General features: G+C 46.6%; 1 protein-coding gene across 3 annotated transcripts in view; it reads left to right on the top strand.

Annotated features, from left to right (window-relative positions):
- tex2l (testis expressed 2, like) overlaps positions 1–12,308 on the top strand; it is a 104,177-nt gene that overhangs the window by 79,824 nt on the left and 12,045 nt on the right. For all 3 annotated transcript variants that reach the window (XM_068002843.1, XM_068002844.1, XM_068002845.1), the window contains 2 exons: positions 3,929–4,028; positions 5,953–6,085. In XM_068002843.1, the coding sequence (XP_067858944.1) occupies positions 3,929–4,028; positions 5,953–6,085 (233 nt within the window). The remainder of the gene's footprint in view (positions 1–3,928; positions 4,029–5,952; positions 6,086–12,308) is intronic.

Here is a 12,308-nt window from a genome sequence, read left to right as displayed (position 1 = left end):
CCCTCAAAAAATTCAATCAAATTAGTCAGACATGATCTTCCCTTGACAAAGCCATGTTGACTATCCCTGATTAATCCTTGCTTCTCCAAGTGGAGACTAATTTTGTCCTTCAGAATTTTTTCCAATAATTTTCCTACCACTGATGTTAGGCTCACTGGCCTGTAGTTCCCCGGTTTTTCCCTACTCCCCTTCTTGAATAATGGTACTACATTAGCGGTTCTCCAGTCCTCTGGCACATCCCCTGTGGCCAGAGAGGTTCTCAATATATGTGTTAGAGCCCCCGCAATCTCCTCCTTTGCCTCACACAGTAGCCTGGGATACATTTCGTCCGGGCCTGGGGATTTATCCATTTTTAGGCCTGCTAAAACCGCCAATACCTCCTCCCGCTCGATGTTAATATGTTCGAGTATATCACAGTCCCCCTGCCGTATTTCTATGTCTACATCGTCCTTCTCCATAGTGAAAACAGATGCAAAAAATTCATTTAGAACCCCTCCTACATCTGCCGGCTCCACACACAGATTGCCATTTTTGTCCCTAATGGGCCCTATTTTTTCCCTAGTTATCCTCTTACCCTTAATATACTTATAAAACATCTTAGGATTTTCCTTTATTTTTCTCGTCAGTGTTATTTCATGGCCCCTCCTTGATCTCCTAATTTCTTTTTTAAGTATCCCCCTGCACTTTTTGTACTCCTCTAGGGCTTCCTCCGTCTTTAGCCTTTTGTATCTGCCAAAAGCCCTCCTTTTTTTCCTAATCCATTCTCGTATATCCCCTGACATCCAAGGTTCCCTGGAGTTCTTGGAACCATTGTTGTAGGGCTGGAGGAGGTTACAGAAATAGGGAGGAGCGAGGCCAGGGAGGGATTTGAAAACAAGGATGAAAATTTTAAAATTGTGGCGTTCTCGGACCGGGAGCCAATGTGGGTCAGTGAGCACAGGGGTGATGGGTGAACGGGACTTGGTGCGAGTTAGGATAGGGGCAGCAGAGCTTTGGATGAGCTCAAGTTTATGGAGGGTGGAAGGTGGGAGGCCGGCCAGGAGAGCATCGGAATAGTCAAGTCTAGAGGCATAAATGAGGGTTTCAGCAGCAGGTGAGCTGAGGCAGGGCCGGAGACTGGCAATGTAATGGAGGTGGAAGTAGGCGGTCTTGATGATGGAGCGGATATGTGGTCGGAAGCTCATTTCAGGGTCAAATAGGACGCCAAGGTTGTGAACGGTCTGGTTCAGCCTCAGATAGTGGCCAGGGAGAGGGATGGAGTCGGTGATTAGTTGAAGGAAATTTTTCCTCATCCAGCGCTGGATGTTGGACAGGCAGTGTCTACTAGTACAGAGTCTGCTATTCCCCTGTAACATGCGGTAAAATTAACTCAACATCACTGTAGTTCAAATCATGTGGTTCAATAGCCCTTCAGTCCCAAACGTGTGATTGGTTGTGGGAATCTGCTGCCTGTTACTATAGGACCATGAGAATCACCCCTGTCCTAATTTCCTAAAATGTCCTGAGAAAAATTGGAATAAGTTCAACCCTATAAACTCCAACTATATCCTGAACAAATACAGACTGTCTCAGCGAGTTCATCCAGTGAGTGGCTCAGTCCAGAAAAATTCCCAATCTGTGGACTGTCACAATTGGCCTCAGTGCCTCCGGATCACGGGGGGGAGGGGGGAGAAATTGGCCAGAGCTGCGAACGTACGGACAATGACGGGCAGGAAAAGACCCACTGGTCCATCCAGCTTAACCCACACAACTGCGATATCTTGTGCTTCACAATATATACACTCCCTACCCCACCCAAAAGCCATGTAATCTCCTGGGAGAGGTGATAAACCAGATTAAAAACCCAGGACAATTAGGGAGAAAAATTCCTCTCTGACCCACCTTTGGCGATCTAAACTCGTTGAGGAGACCACTCAGGCCCTGATTAATGTTATGCACCTCCCTGCCCTGATTGTTATTCAGCAACCCCTGCTGGAAGTATACTTGTATGCATAATGGGTAAGGGCAGTAGCGGGCTCAGAAGTGATGCTACCCATGGTCAAATAGTTTACCAGCGCTCACTGTCAAGGTTCACACGTGAACAATAGCCAGTGGCCCAACCTTCCCTGACAGCATATAACACCCATGGAAAATTACCTCAGCAAGGATTAAACATCTTCAGGAAAAAAACAGGAAAAATTGGCAGGAAATGGTTGAGGAAAACATGAATATAGACTGAAACACTTCAGTTTGTGATTTGATATGTGATCAGAACCTGTGAATGCAATACTGCTTTGTAAGACATTCCAAAATTTACAGGATGTCATATTCAATATACTGCACATTATTTCCCAAAGTATCACTCAATAAACCTGCACTGATTCTCTCACAATCATTAATCCATTATTGGCCTGTTTCATCCGTCTGAAGGGCAATGGTTTCTGTCTGTCATGACACCTGTCACTGTCTGAAAAACAGACTAAAACCACCCACAGTTGCATTGTTTATAAATAAAGAGGCATTGGAGTAGGTGCGAAGAAGATTCACAAGGATGATACCAGAAATGGGAGGATATTCTGAACAGGAAAGACTGAACAGGCTGGGGCTCATTTCCCCAGAAAAGAGAAGGATGAGGGGTGACCTGATAGAGGTCTTTACGATAATTAAAGGGTTTGATAGCGTAGATGTAGAGAAAATGTTTCCACTAATGGGAGAGTCCAAAACTTGAGATCAAAAATATAAGATAGTCACTAATAAATCCAATAGGGAATTCAGGAGAAACTTTTTACCCAAAGAGTGGTAAGAATGTGGAACATGCTACCACAAGGAGTAGTTGAGGCAAACAGCGTAGATGCATTTAAGGGGAAGCTAGATAAGCACACATGGGAGAAAGGAATAGAAGGGTATGCTGATAGGGTTAGAGGGATGGTGGGGGGAGGAGACTGATGTGGAGCATAAACGCCAGCATACACCAGTTGGGCTGAATGGCCTGTTTCTGTGCTGTATACTCAGTGTAACTCAATGTAAATAACAGATGCATAGGACTGATTTCAAGGGTCTCATCTTGTTTGAGGTTCAGATTAAAGCTAAAAACTGCTCAAGTCTCACTCTGCAGCTTATAGCATCGTCCGAACCCTTTGGTCAGGCTGCTACCTTTATAATCATTTCTGGGTATTCATTGTTCTGCATACAATCCAGCCCTTCCCTCCAGCCTGGCCATGAAGACAAGCTGCTGCAAATTAACTTCCAGTGGGAATGTGCCCACTCTATTGAACATGCTCATAGGCCCTGCTGCCCCAGAGAAATCCCCTTTAGTTCTGACACAGAGGAAGGCTGACATTCCTGCTGCCGGTGTCCACTGTCAATGAGCCATGTTTTGATAGTGGTGTATAGGGCTGTAATTGTAATTCCTATTCCTGTGCTCGCTGACCTACATTGGCTCCCGATCCAGCAACATCTCGAGTTTAAAATTCTCAGCCTTGTGTTCAATTCCCTCCATGGCCTCGTCCCTCCCTATCTATGTAACCTCCTCCAGCCCTACATCCCTCCGAGATCTCTGCACTCCTCCAATTCTGTCCTCTTGTGTATTTCCCACTTCCTTCACCCCACCATTGGCGGCCATGCCTTCAGCTGTCTAGGCCCCAAGCTCTGAAATTACTTCCCTAAACCTCTCTGCCTTTCCATCTCTCTCTCCTCCTTAAAACCTATCTCTTTAACCTGTCCTAATATCGCCTTATGTGGCCCGGTGTCAAGTTTTGTCTGATAATGCTCCTGTGAAGCACCTTGGGACGGTTTACTACATTAAAGGCGCTATATAAATGCAAGTTGTTGTTAACGATAAATTCAATATTTAGACGATGACTGACCATTATACCAATTATGTCTAATGTTATATAAGAAGCCACATGAGTTATTAAGCAGTTTTATTTGACTTTATGTCTTATACTAGCTGCCATACTTTATGAATGAGCTGACTCTCACTGAGTTGGATATGGGGACGTTGCTACCTGTGGTCATCCGAACTTCCAGCCCATCTGTCAATCAAAAAGGTGAGTAGGTTCAAGCTATTCAGAAATTCCTGGCACACAACAAAGCTGCTTATTATCATCAGGGAACTGCTGGGTCATTGAAGGTAACATTGAATAATTAGAGTGCTGGATATTTGAGTATTGTTAAACAGGAAATTTTCACACACACACACCCCTGCTAAATGAACCATGTGAAACTCCAGCTGATGCTCATTTAGTAGATTATACTAAGCCATACCAGGAAGTTCACACGTTTGACCCATGCACTGCTCCTACTTAGCTGATCTTAGACAAGACACTGATAGGGGCACTTAATTTGGCCTCTGAACTACTGGAATAGGGAAGGGCCAGGCCGGACTGGTGGTGGAGGAAATCGGCTAGAATTCCCAATTCCAGATTGAAAGCAGTGACCCCCGCTGGAAAGTGTACCTGTGTGATATTGGGCGAGTGCAGGATCAGACTTAGCTGATAGCTTCCATGATGGAACGGCCTGTTGAAAGTCACTCTTTAGGCCCCCACATGGCCACCTGGGCAAAATACCAAAGAGCAGCTTCATGTACCACAGAAATATTTGGAGAGGAGGAGAGAAAGAAAAAGAACTTTAATTGTGAGAGTTGTTTAGATGCTATACAGAGGTTTTCAGGGTCCCACATTCCTCCTACTCATGCCCTAATTGTTCTCCCATTTGGTATATTTATTTATGCTTTACCATTAAAATTCTGAGATTTTTTCCATCCTTAAATATCTCTTTCAATTTACTGAGTTAAAATCTTATTTTCATCAGGTGAGCAGCTGTAAAAATTAGACCCAAACAACCCACTTCATTCACCTGTAACTGTGCTGAGTTACTGCAGCAGAATGCGAGAGGGAATCGCAGACTGGGGAGTGCACAAGCGGAAACCCCCCGTCACTGAGTCCGAGCTCAACAGACAGATATTCAAGGCCATTCTCTTTCACATAAACCACTGTTACAGTAACATTAGTGCTATCATATTTGAAGGCGATGATACCAAGCACCATTAGAAGTTGGCAGATAAGTGAGAGTCCCCACATTCTGGTCTTACCCATGTAATACAGCAACTCCATAGGGACAGGACCGTGTAAAACAAATTAGAGAAACATCACATTAAGATAAATTTTTGTCTTCACCACCATGGGCGGTAATCTGGTGGCGCGGATCGCCTGCCCTTTATAGAACCCGTCCGTTTTTCATTCCGTCGAAATCAAAGGATTGCAAATCGAGCGGGTTGTAAAGCAGGCAGTCGAAAATCTTGGCAAACAGGCTGAGCCACCCGCCCGCTGAGTAGTGAGAAAGATTAGCCTTATGGTGAAGACAAGAATTTACCTCAATGTGTTGACTTATTCACCAAGGAAAGGAGATGGAATAATAGCATCAAAGGAAGCATTAGCAGGCAGTGCAATGAGATGACATCTCACATGACAATTCTGGCTAAGGCTGCCAACCTTCCAGGATTGTCCTGGACTCTCCAGGAATTAATCTCCAGGACACTGCTGTGAGCAAACCCAGGAGAAAAGTCATAGGGGCATTAAAAAATACAGGGTTCTTTTTCATTGTGTTCGAACATTTTTGTTTACTAGTTATAAAAATATTGGAGATGGGAAAAGAGGCTGTTTGCCTGATAGTCAAGAATCATCCAATCGGGTAATGAAGAGTCCGTTCAGTTTCCAATTAATGTGGGAAAGTGGTGTCCTGTGAGGGTGGACTTGCTGGGCGACCAATGGTGGGGACAAGGCTGTTGGAGGCAGGAGGTCATGTGATGAAACTCCCAGGAATACATCCAACCAGAGTTGGCAACCCTAATTCTGGCAAACATTTGGAGAACGCATAATGGAAGTTCCTCTATAACAGGAAAAGCTTGGGAGTAAAGGTTGTCTTTGAAAGGAATGACTGTGTGTGTGTGTCACTGCCTCTGTCCTTTCCCAGGGCTGTGGGTGGATTTGGAAATTGCGTACAATGGGGCATTGCAAATGACGCTGGAAACCAAAATGAACCTGTGCAAATTGGGGAAAGAGTGCGTGCCAGAGGGACTGAGATTGGCTGACACAAGAACAGAGGGGTAAGCAGACTGTTTATCTATATTTTATTGCTGATGTTTTCCTGACTGGAAAACCCATGAACTTGAAAATTATTGTACTGATGACTGAAAAATATGCCAACTCTTATCTGATAAATAAAACATAGCTATAATTTGAATGATCTTTTCATATCTTTCCCCCATTTTCTCCAGCCCCATTTTGTAACGCCCTCGTCTGTCAGCCACTGCCAGTGCCACTCTGTATCCGGTCAGCATAGCTTGCTAATTCAAGTCAGATAGATTGTGTGCTTTTCATATAATTTCCCCCTATGCTACATGAAGCAGTTCCCCTTTCATGCATATGCCATCTAGCAGTCCTTAATGATAGAAAAATATTCCAGACAGCATGAGTATTTTTATGTGCTTCATTCTTCCAGCAGGAAGCATTTCTTTGTCACCAAGCCGTTTTTAAAGTTACACAGTAATAGTTTCAGGCAGTAGAAGACCTTCGGTCCATCTAGCCCACCTATCCACACTATTCCCATGGTGCATTTCTAATAACCCTGAATCTAATTTGTTGACAAGAAATTGCCTAGTTCCTTCTTGAGACCCATTAAAATTTCTTGTTCCATCCCCGTGCTAGTCATCTGTTCCAGATACTTGACACCCTTTTAGTAAGAGACATTACTTATTTTCTTTTGTAGTCCTTAATTTGTAAATGTGACCCCTCGTGCTTAAATTTTGTACATGGCAGAAAAGCTTACTTGGATGCAATTTGTCCAAACCTTTCAGAATTTTAAACACTTCGATCATATCCCCTCTCAATCTTCTCTTTTCAAGAGAGAAAAGACCCAAGTTAGTCAGTTCCTCCTCATACATCATTCCCTTAACTTCAAAGATCAACCGTGTCACCCTCCTCTGTACCCCCTCCAATAACGGAATATCCTTTTTGAAATAAGGAGAAAAAACTGCGCGTGCTACTCCAGATGTGGTCTCACCAGGGCCAAGTACAGTTTTAAAATGGCCTCTCTGCATTTATATGTTATACCCTTCGCTGTGCATCACAATATTTGTTTTACTTCATTTTATTTTATAAAAAATTATTTGAAGGTGCTTATGGTGAGTGAAACAAAAGTTCTGCTTTCATTGTCTGACTGGTCGTAAAAGATGCGGTACAGATAATGATGTAGGAAATATCCATTTCAACTCAGATTTAATTTTGTTCACCATCCCTCCCCAGTAGCACTTTGGGAAGATCAAAATCTGAAAATAATTTAAAATGCAGGTGTCCAGTTGAGAAAGGGCCTCCTTATACTACTAAGGAACTGACCAAAGACTGCAGAAAATGGACATGTACCATGATGAACCATTAGAAAACTCTGATGAATCAAATGTTTTTTCTGTCAGATTTGTGTGGAGTCCTTGACCAAAAACTGCTAGACTTTTCTAGTCCTGTTCCTCTACCTGCTCAATGTTAGCCTTGTACACATGTGTAACATTCTAGTACTAATCTTTTCTGTAAGCTTTACATCCAAACAAAATGATCTTCCCAATCACACGTACATGCATGTGCGTGCCCACACATGGGTCGATGGACAGTTTGCCCCCAGGCTGTCACCATTGAATTTTCACATAACTCTTAGCCTGTCCTGATGAGACTTACCTTAGAAAGCTGGTACTGTTGAAGAAACATCTGGAGTAGTGCGTGCAGTTTCTTTCTCCTTATTTCAAAAATCATATTTCGTTATTCGAAAAAGGGTGTAAGGATAAACCCAGCAACTAGGCCAGTCAGTTTAAACCTCAGTGGTGGGGAAACTTTTAGAAACAATAATCCAGGACAGAATTAACAGTCACTTGGATGAGGGTGGATTGATCAGGGAAAGCTAGAAAGGATTTGTTAAAGGCAAATCGTGTTTGACTAACATGATAGAATTTTTTGATGAGGTAACAGAGAGGGTAGATGAGGGCAATGCGGTTGATGTGGTGTATATGGACCTTCAAAAGGCGTTCGATGAAGTGCCACATGGTAGGCTTATCATCAAGATTGCGGCCCATGGCATAAAGGAAGCAGTAGCAACATGGATACAGAATTGGCTAAGTGACAGGAAACAGGCAGTAGTGAACAGTTGTTTTTCGGACTGGAGGGAGGTGTACAGTGGTGTTCCCCAGAGGTCAGTGCTGGGACCACTGCTTTTCTTGATATATATTAATGACTTGGACTTGGGTGTACAGGGCACAATTTCAAAATTTGCAGATGACACAAAACTTGGAAGTGTAGTGAACAGTGAGGAGGATAGTGATAGACTTCAAGAGGATATAGACAGGCTGGTGACATGGGCGGACACGTGGCAGATGAATTTTAATGCAGAAAAATATGAAGTGATACATTTCGGTAGGAAGAACAAGGAGAGGCAATATAAACTAGCGGGCACAACTCTAAAAGGGTAACAGGAACAGAGAGATTTGGGGGTATATGTGCACAAATCGTTGAAGGTGGCAGGGCAGGTTGAGAAAGTGGTTAAAAAAGCATACATGATCCTGGGCTTTATAAATAGTACAAAAGTATGGAAGTCATGATGAACCTTTATAAAACACTGGTTCGGCCACAACTGGAGTATTGTGTCCAGTTCTGGGCACCACACTTTAGGAAAGATGTGAAGGCCTTAGAGAGGGTGCAGAAGAGATTTACTGGAATGATTCCAGGGATGAGGGATTTTAGTTACGTGGATAGACTGGAGAATCTGGGGTTGTTCTCCTTGGAACAGAGACGGTTGCGAGGAGATTTGATAGAGGTATTTAAAATCATGAAGGTTCTATACATAGTAGATAGAGAGAAACTGTTCCCATTGGCGGAAGGGTCAAGAACCAGAGGACCTAGATTTAAGGTGATTGGCAAAAGAACCAAAGGTGACATGAGGAAAAACTTTTTTACACAGCGAGTGGTTAGGATCTGGAATGCACTGCCCGAGGGGGTGGTGGAGGCAGATTCAATCATGGCCTTCAAAAGGGAACTGGATAAGTACTTGAAAGGAAAAAATTGCAGGGCTACGGGGAAAGAGCGAGGGAGTGGGACTAGCTGGATTGCTCTTGCATAGAGCCGGCACGGACTCGATGGGCCGAATGACCTCCTTCCGTTCTGTAATCTTTCTATGATTCTATTCTATGATTCTATTGTTCTATTGGAGGGGGTACAGAGAAGGGCTACATGGTTGATCCAGAAGTTAAGGGAATGATTTATGAGGAGGGACTGACTAACTTGGGTCTTTTCTCTCTTGAAAAGAGAAGACTGAGAGGGGATATGATCAAAGTGTTTAAAATTCTGAAAGGTTTGGACAAATTGCATCCAAGTAAGCTTTTCTGCCACGTACAAAGTTTAAGCACGAGGGGTCATATTTACAAATTAAGGATGACAAAAGAAAATATGAGATGCATTTTAATAAAAGGGTGTCATGTATGTGGAACAGATTACCAGCACTGGGGGTGGAACAAGAAATCTTAGCGGGTTTCAGGAAGGAACTAGACAGGTTCTTTTCAACAAATGGGATTCAGGGTTATTAGAAATGAACCAAGGGAACAGTGAATGGTAAGCACGTCGGATGAGGACTTGGGGTGAAGCCCTCCACAGTTGTACAGCTGGCCGAGACTGGCCAAAAATACACAGCTCTTCGGTGTACCCCTGATAGAACTTCAATAGGAATCTAGGAACCACAAGGCAGGTGCAACCTTAAGTTGGAATTCCCGATTGGCCTTCTGGGGGCAGCGCCTCGACCTATCCAAAACATGACTAACTGTGTAAAGAAGCAGGGGTAGGCACTCCCCACATGGGAGGTTCCTGCATTCCTGGTCTATTCCTGGTGGGATCAACCATAGTACCAACAGTGACATACCATGCTGCCGAATGGGAGATGTGGGACCATGGTGGGGGGGGGGAGGGGGAGAGGGGGAGAGGGGCTCTTATCAATTCTTTCTGATGGGGGTGGAACCTGGCAACCTCCTGGAACTGGCCGCCTCTGCCAGGATTTCCAGCCATGATGGGCATCCTAGTTGCACCTTTCGTGGTGCGGGCAGTTGCCATTGCTGGGGTAATGGGAGCACGTCCTCTGGCCCCTGGAAAGTCCAACAAGGCCTGGGGAGGAGGTTCCCAGTGAGTGCATCTCAATGCTTACAGTGGAATCCACCGTGGGGTAGATTTTCAGGGCCAAGATTTATGTGCTATTCTAGTCCATATTTAAAGTTGTAAATGTTTCTGAGCTCTCGTCCCTAGTAAACACCCAGAAGTATAGAAAATCCTACAAAAGCAGCATAGAAACTGTTCAATCTGCAATGCCAATAACTGCAAATAATTTAGATAGGAAATAATATGCCATATTATAAAATCAATACTCATGTAAAAGGAAAGTCCTTGTCTTCTTACACTGCCTGTCCCCACAGTTCATCCTATCTTTAAATGTAAAGGAATGGGTGTCGGGGAATATTTCATGTTCGTATATTGTTTTGTTTCAGCCAGTTTACCTGCGGTACACAGTGTAGAAGCTCTCTCTCCAATCTTATCCAATATATCCAACGCAGACCATTTGTTTCATTTGGATTGCAAGCTGTGGTACTACTGTGGGATGATTAAAACTCTGCTAATTAAGAAAGGAGGCCTCACTCTGAACCAGTGTTCATTTACTTTATTCAGGTCATGCTCTAAGCTGAATGCCACTGAGTCAATCATCACTACCCACCCTCCCACTCACCGTCACCCACCCTCCCAATCACCGTCACCCTCCCTCCCGATCACCGCCACCCACCCTCCCAATCACCGTCACCCTCCCTCCCGATCACTGCTACCCTCCCTCCCACTCACCGCCACCCACCCTCCCAATCACTGCCACCCTCCCTCCCGATCACCGTCACCCTCCCTCCCACTCACCGCCACCCTCCCTCCCACTCACCGTCACCCTCCCTCCCAATCACCGTCACCCTCCCTCCCAATCACCGCCACCCACCCTCCCAATCACCGTCACCCTCCCTCCCAATCACCGCCACCCACCCTCCCAATCACCGTCACCCTCCCTCCCAATCACTGCCACCCTCCCTCCCAATCACCGCCACCCTCCCTCCCAATCACCGTCACCCTCCCTCCCAATCACTGCCACCCTCCCTCCCAATCACCGTCACCCTCCCTCCCAATCACCGCCACCCACCCTCCCACTCACCGCCACCCTCCCTCCCAATCACCGCCACCCACCCTCCCACTCACCGCCACCCTCCCTCCCACTCACCGTCACCCTCCCTCCCAATCACCGTCACCCTCCCTCCCAATCACCGTCACCCTCCCTCCCAATCACTGCCACCCTCCCTCCCAATCACCGTCACCCTCCCTCCCAATCACCGCCACCCACCCTCCCAATCACCGTCACCCTCCCTCCCAATCACCGTCACCCTCCCTCCCAATCACCGCCACCCTCCCTCCCAATCAGCGTCACCCTCCCTCCCAATCACTGCCACCCTCCCTCCCAATCACCGTCACCCTCCCTCCCAATCACCGCCACCCACCCTCCCAATCACCGTCACCCTCCCTCCCAATCACCGTCACCCTCCCTCCCAATCACTGCCACCCTCCCTCCCAATCACCGTCACCCTCCCTCCCAATCACCGTCACCCTCCCTCCCAATCACCGTCACCCTCCCTCCCAATCACCGCCACCCACCCTCCCACTCACCGTCACCCTCCCTCCCAATCACCGTCACCCTCCCTCCCAATCACCGTCACCCTCCCTCCCAATCACCGTCACCCTCCCTCCCAATCACCATCACCCTCCCTCCCAATCACCGCCACCCACCCTCCCACTCACCGTCACCCTCCCTCCCAATCACCGTCACCCTCCCTCCCAATCACCGCCACCCACCCTCCCAATCACCGCCACCCTCCCTCCCACTCACCGCCACCCTCCCTCCCAATCACCGCCACCCACCCTCCCAATCACCGCCACCCTCCCTCCCACTCACCGTCACCCTCCCTCCCAATCACCGTCACCCTCCCTCCCACTCACCGTCACCCTCCCTCCCGATCACTGCCACCCACCCTCCCACTCACCGTCACCCTCCCTCCCGATCACTGCCACCCACCCTCCCAATCACCGTCACCCTCCCTCCCAATCACCGTCACCCTCCCTCCCAATCACTGCCACCCTCCCTCCCAATCACCGTCACCCTCCCTCCCGATCACTGCCACCCACCCTCCCGATCACCGTCACCCTCCCTCCCGATCACTGCCACCC

The sequence above is a fragment of the Heptranchias perlo genome, chromosome 22 (genome assembly GCF_035084215.1).
Source record: "Heptranchias perlo isolate sHepPer1 chromosome 22, sHepPer1.hap1, whole genome shotgun sequence".
NCBI classification, from domain to species: Eukaryota; Metazoa; Chordata; class Chondrichthyes; order Hexanchiformes; family Hexanchidae; genus Heptranchias; species Heptranchias perlo.
This window is presented reverse-complemented; position numbering and strand designations above follow the sequence as displayed.